This window comes from Otolemur garnettii, unplaced genomic scaffold (genome assembly GCF_000181295.1).
Source record: "Otolemur garnettii isolate 467f Iridium unplaced genomic scaffold, OtoGar3 scaffold00029, whole genome shotgun sequence".
Taxonomy (NCBI): Eukaryota; Metazoa; Chordata; class Mammalia; order Primates; family Galagidae; genus Otolemur; species Otolemur garnettii.
The window spans coordinates 16,223,979-16,230,217 of NW_003852424.1; the positions used below are offsets into that span (position 1 = coordinate 16,223,979).

General features: G+C 56.8%; 2 protein-coding genes across 4 annotated transcripts in view; one reads left to right on the forward strand and one right to left on the reverse strand.

Annotated features, from left to right (window-relative positions):
• The window catches only part of CUNH19orf71 (chromosome unknown C19orf71 homolog), a 4,313-nt gene extending 2,666 nt beyond the window's left edge, over positions 1-1,647 (forward strand). The window contains exons 2-4 of the mRNA XM_023512593.1: positions 888-1,126; positions 1,204-1,329; positions 1,416-1,647. Coding sequence (XP_023368361.1) covers positions 888-1,126; positions 1,204-1,329; positions 1,416-1,594 — 544 coding nt within the window. The 3' untranslated portion in view covers positions 1,595-1,647. The remainder of the gene's footprint in view (positions 1-887; positions 1,127-1,203; positions 1,330-1,415) is intronic.
• A 95-nt stretch (positions 1,648-1,742) lies between these two features.
• The window catches only part of MFSD12 (major facilitator superfamily domain containing 12), a 12,816-nt gene continuing 8,319 nt past the window's right edge, over positions 1,743-6,239 (reverse strand). Inside the window, exons 3-10 of one of the 3 annotated variants that reach the window (XM_012804494.2) lie at positions 5,497-5,641; positions 5,223-5,402; positions 4,852-4,944; positions 4,661-4,753; positions 3,652-3,822; positions 3,464-3,558; positions 2,331-2,461; positions 1,743-2,224 (exon numbers count right to left, since the gene is read on the reverse strand). In XM_012804494.2, coding sequence (XP_012659948.1) covers positions 2,202-2,224; positions 2,331-2,461; positions 3,464-3,558; positions 3,652-3,822; positions 4,661-4,753; positions 4,852-4,944; positions 5,223-5,402; positions 5,497-5,641 — 931 coding nt within the window. In that variant the 3' untranslated portion in view covers positions 1,743-2,201. The other 2 variants (XM_023512591.1, XM_003788867.3) reach the window with 2 other exon arrangements.

Genomic DNA, 6,239 nt, shown 5'->3' on the forward strand with positions numbered 1-6,239 from the left:
GACAGAGTTTTACTTTATGACCCTCAGTAGAGTGCCGCAGCGTTACAGCTCACAGCAACCTCCAACTCCTGGGCTTAGGCAATTCTTTTGCCTCAGCCTTCTGAGTAGCTGGGACTACAGGCACCAGCCACAATGCTCAGCTGGTTTTTGTTGCAGTTTGGCCGGGGCAGGGTTCGAACCCGCCACCCTTGGTACATGGGGCAGCGCTCTACTGAGCCATAGGCACTGCCTTGGAGTTTAAATTTTAATAGCACCTCATTGAGCCTGACTTTTGCCATCAGCTGTGTAATTCCACTTTCCTTTCTGCTGCAGGTTCTAGTCCATGTTCTATTTCCCCTTTTATCCCCCAGTCAAATTTAGCAGAGGAGCTTAAGTCTATTTCTTAAACCATCGCCTGCTGCTCCAAGGCCTTTGCACATGCTACATGCCACCTCCTGGTTCTGCCAACAGAGCCCCCATGACCAACACTCACTGTGCAGCTACCAGTCTCTCACTTTTAAGTGTGAGCTCCACTGGGATCACTCAGCCCCAACCTGCCACCTCTGGGCCTAGGAGTTGTGGAGGATGGACAGGACTTTAGGACCCCAGGTGTGACCAGAAATCTGGTTTTCTGCCCTCTGCTCCCTGGTGCTCATCACCAGGCAAGAAAAGCTGAAGGGGAAAGGTCTAGTGAGGGTCTTGGGCAGCCAAGACAAGGGTTTGCAGAGAGGAGGGGATCAGCCTCTCCCCTCTGCCAGCCCTGGGGGACATCTGTTGAGGGACAGATGCAGCTGGGCAGGCAGGTATGAGCACACAGAGGGGTGAGAACAGCCATCCTAGAGGCAGACAAGCCAAGGCCTGGGAGGTACAGGTAATGGCTGCAGGCTCAGCCCCTGCCCCACCCTCAGTGATTACTACCTGTCCCTGGAGGGACCCCGCTGGGCACCAGCCATCAAGCATGCAACGCAATGGAAGTATACACCCATGGGACGAGATGCAGCTGCCCAGCTGTGGTACACAGGCCTGACCAACTCAGACCCCCAGGAAGCCTGGTACAACATGCCCCGGGCCCTGGACAGCCCATACCGCGAGGCCTATGCCCGCTGGCACAGGTGCCACCAACACCGAGCGCACAGCCTGCCCTCAGGTGAGTTCGGCCCTCCCTGTGCAGGTGCTAGGCCCACAGGAGACAGGTGCAGAGGTGACCAGTCCCCTGCCCTACAGCCTACACACAGCACCTGCGGGAGACGGCCTGGTACGACCCCATTGTCCCTGCCCAGTACAAGACACCAGGCACGCGGTGGGGGAGCACACTGTGGAAAGACATGCCTATCCGTGGGAAGGAGTTTGGTGAGGATGGCAAGGGGCGCATGATGGGGGAGGCCCAGGGACCCTTGTAGCTGAGGGCTGGCAGTGACCCATGTCCTGGCCCACAGTGCTCAATAGGAACCGGTACCAGGAGGACCCACTCTGGCGGGCATCTGACTACGTTCCCCACCTGTCAGCACCCCAGCGCCCTCGCTTCACAGCCCAGAACTACTGCCAGTGGAACCTGGAACCCTACTGTCCCTCCACCCACCAGCGGTCCCCATCTGTTTATATGCCCACCCTCTGATAAAGGCTGTGCTGCCCCTCCCTGTGCAGCTGCCTGAATACGGGGATGGTGGGTGCTGGGTGTCCTGGCACCTGACTGAAGGGGTCATCAACCAGGACCCAGTGACCAAAGGTCAGGGTGGGGCTGGCATGCACAGGCAGGCAGGAGCTGGGCCACATCCTCTCTTTATTCACTTCCAGCAGAGCCCACTGAGTCTGTACAGCTTGCAGAGGTCTCCTAGCAGGCTCAGGTTAACAGTACCATCCCCGGGGACCCTGACACCATCCAGGGACCCCCAGGGTGGAAGTGGGCTGCAAACTAGGGCTGAACTCAGGGCAGTCCCTGGACCTCACTGGAACCCTCACTTTCTGCCCTCTACTCCAGAGAGGGGCACCCCAAGTCCTCGAGGAGGCTGGGAATGGATGAGAGTTAAGGTTGGGGCACCTTCCAATGTGGGGACCCACAGCCCCTGGATGCCTAAAGATCAGCTACTAGGTTCCCCCTACTGCCCTCACCCCTGCTTCACACTCAAAGCCAGAAGTCAGGGAGCTTCACCCAGTGGCCTCAGGCTGGATGTCACCGTGCAGAAACGTGGATCACTTGCATAGGTACAGAAGTCCATGGGGGCTCAGGGTTGGGTGCCGGGGTCCCCTGTGGCAGAGGGTGTGAGGATGGTGTCAGGGAAGATGGGGCTGACCCTACTCTCCCCACCATAGTTTGGCTGGTTTTATGGGGTAGGGAGGGATCCATGACTCACAGCTTCGAAGGCGGATGGGCCAGATGAGAAGGCTGCAAAGAGAAAGGGTGGCAGCCACACCCACGCCACCTGTTGCGACCACCATCACCCAGTGGTAGAAGCCCACACAGGCCCTGCAGCAGAGCTCCGAGCTGGGGATAGGAGAGGAAGCTGAGTAGACACCCATGGGGACCCTCCCTCCCCAGCCTGACCACCTACCCTTCCTTTCCAGTCAGGGTGGCTCTAGCCTGTCCTTTAGACCAGACCAGACAAGTTGGGGTCACCCCTGAATGCCTCCCTCCCACCCCCAACATCCTGCCAGTCCTGTCAACTGTGCCTCCAAAGTTTGTCCCAAATCCATCTGCTCTTGCTCCTCCCCTGCCTCCACCAAGGAATGCCCCAGTCCCCTCCACTCTGTACCCCTGGCTTCTGCCTCCACCTGTCTGTCCTCTCAGCTGCCACCAGAGGACACCTGGGAGGCCCTGCATGATCTGCCCCATCCCCTCCCTCCTTTCCTTTCCTCCCTCTCTCCCTCCTCACTCTGCTCCAGCCACATAGACTTCCTCATTGTGCCTCCAACACGCCATATGTGGCCTTTGCATGGGCTAGTCTGTCCCATTGGCCTGGAACTCCCTGACATCCTCCAGGCCTCAAGTGTGATGTCACCTCCTCAAGAGATGCCCTCCCCAACTTTCTGCTCTAACAAGCCACTCTTCCCTAAGTGATCACCTTGACACCACTTACTACCTGTCTCTGGTTACAGATTGACATTTGTGATTATTGACGTGGCTGGCTTTGCCCCCACCTCCATGACAACAGAGGATGAGGCCAGCTTTGTTCCCAGGTCCTGGGCTTCTACAGCCTCAATCATCTGTGTCTGGACCCTTGAGTTCTACAGGTCTGCGTAACAAAGACTATGGGTTCCCTCCAGCTGGGCCCACTCATGTTTCCCCACACACCTGTGTGCTCAGCATATGCACAGACTCAACATTTGCTGAATGAATAAATGAAGTGCCCAGAGTGAAAAATGGGGGTCTCCTTGACCTGTAATTGCCACCAGGGCAGGCATCTTTTGTCTACAACCTAGAACACTGCCTGGCACACAGCAGGAGCTCAGCACATCATCACTGAACAAAGGGATGAACAGCACTCACGGGCAGGGGTGCAGGCTCTGGATTGCCATGACTGCCAGCCCGTTGGCCACCTTATCTGAGAAGCTCATGGCGCCATACACGAAGGCTCCGCTGTGCTGGGTGCAGGGAAGACATGAACAGATAGTGGGTGTCACGCCCTAGTCCTAGACCAAAACCTCCCCCACCCCAGCCCTACCCTTGAGCCCTACCGTGTGGGGGCCAATGAGGTCAGCTGTCATGGCCAGTGAGGTGACAAGGATAGTGGCACAGCCGGTGCCCAGCAGCACAGCTGCCCCATACACAGCCATGCCCAGCCCATCTGCCAATGCTACCCAGGCCGCAAAGACCAGGACCACCAGGAGACCAGTGAAGTAGGTCAGCTGCAGAGGTAGAAGCCCAGCCCAGCATCAAATCCATGCCACTGGGCATCCCTAAGCCCCACACTTGCCCTCTCTGGTCTTCAATCTGCCACCTCTAACCTCAACCCCAGCAAATGTTCTCCTCTCTGTTCCCAAGGAGATCCCAGCTCTGACCTTGGAGAAGTCAGAGGTACTGAGAGCTCTGCAGGGCTGACACCTGAGAGCTGTGATTTCTGTCCAACAGCAGACAGTAGAGATATGTCAGTTACAATGAAAAAAAGAGCTCCTCAGTCACTGTGGCCACATTTCAAATGCTCAGTAGCCACATGGGGTGGACAGGAAGTTCCAGAGTCTGCAGCGCCAAGGGTCTGAGAACCCAAGACACTTGGGGCAATGCCCATAGCTCAGTAGGTAGGGCGCCAGCCACATACACCAAGGCTGGTAGGTTTAAACCCAGCCCAGGTCAGCTAAAACAATGACAACTGCAACAAAAAAAATAGGTGGGTGTTGTGGTGGGGGCCTATAGTCCCAGCTACTCGGGAGGCTGAGGCAAGAGAATCACCTAAGCCTAGGAGTTGGAGGTTGCTGTGAGCTTCTGATGCCATAGCACCCTACTGAGAGTGACATAGTGGGACTCTTGTTTCAAAAAAAAAACCAAAAAAGGCACTTTGGAAACCTGGGTTCTAGTATTCTCAGTTCTCAGACCCAGGACTTCTAGACAGCAAGATTGCCCAGGCCTGGGACCATCTGGGGCTGGAACCAAGTTGCTGAGTTTGTGTCTGGTGGGCTCTTGGCTACAGGGGCCTTTCCCCACCATCCCACCCTCCACCCTGGCTGCCCACTGTCCCCACCCACTCACATTCCTCCCGATACACTTGTTGATGGGCTTCATGAGGAAGGAGGAGAAGAAACCACTGAGATACATCACCAGGGGGATGGTTGCAATGAACCTCTGTCAGAGGAGAGCCAGTACTGGAGTTTCAGATGTGGTTCATGGGCTGGGAGCCACCTCCTAACTCTGCCTGGCCCACCCTGCCCTGCCCAGCTCACCTTGGGCAGGTGGAGGGAATAGGTGAGGTACATGGCCATGTAGGTCTGGGACAGGTTCACAATGAGCCTCGTGGACATGTACAGCATGCCCACCTGTGGACAGATAGACAAAGGGACAGTCAGGTCAGACGGCCTTTCTCTACTCCCATCAGCAGGCGGTTCCAGGACCTGGGTGAGGCCCCTGCAGCTGGCACCTGATCCCTCATTAGCAACTTCCCAGATGGGCAGAGGAGAGAGCAGAGATTGATTAGCAATGTCTGCCTGAGTGTGGTGTGGAGTAGGGGCAATGTTTGCCATCTGCCAACGCTGCCTGCCTTCTGGACACAGTGGAGTAAGGGGTCTCCACTCCAGCTCCCTCCCCCTTGATGCACCTGATAAAAAGCCGGCTCCTGAAGCCAGTCTTTCCAGAGCAGCAGAGGGCGTGCCACGGGGGCCAACAGGGGGCTGCTCTCATCTGGCTCTTCCAGCCTCTGCCGGCGCCTCTCCCTGGTGCCCAGGTGGAACAGCAGCGAGAAGACAGCTCCAATGCCCACCACCAACAGGGCGAGGTTCTGAGGACTCAGAAGAAATGTATCAGCAATGGCTCTACCAGCCCTAGCCCTGGGTACAAGGACTCTGGAATGGTCCACCCAGGCCCTAGCTCACCCGGAACACTGGTACATCCTGGACCCCAAGCTGGTCGCTGATATTGATGTCCTCAGTGGGCCCCATGCGTGAAGAGCCCTGCAGGTGGAGTAGGAGCCAGGCAGCGCCGTAGACGGTGATATTGGCCACCACAGTGAAGGCATACCTGGTGGTGGGTGCGGCCTCAGCAAGGCAAACCCAAACAGGTTGCTTCCATGTGGGGAATGTGGCATCTGAGGGAGGAGCCCTTGGCTGAGAGGTAATTTCAGCCACCCACACAATGGGTGACCTCAGGGAAACTCCTGCTGGGCTGAATTTCCCCAGCCCACACGTGATCTGAGGATGTGCAGCTGTGATCCCATGTGCTAAGGGCTAGGGCATAGAGACCTGGGGAACAGGGCCAAGTCCAGACTGCAACCTAGAAGGCTGACAACCCAGAAGCTCTCAGGATACCAGAATTCTTGGTTCCCAGATCTTGGGCTGCTAAAGGGCAAAAGACTCAGCTAGGCACAATGGCTGATGCCTGTAATCCTAGCACTCGGGGAGGCCAAGGAGGGTGGATTGCCTGAGCTCAGGAGTTTGAGACCAACCTAAGCAAGAGTTAAGACCCCATCTCTAAAAATAGCCAGGTGTTGCGGCAGGCGCCTGTAGTCCCAGCTACTGGCAAGGCTGAGGCAAGCGGATCACTTGAGCCCAAGAGTTTGAGGTTGCTGTAAGCTATGATACCCCAGCACTCTACTGAGGATGACAGACTGAGACTCTAT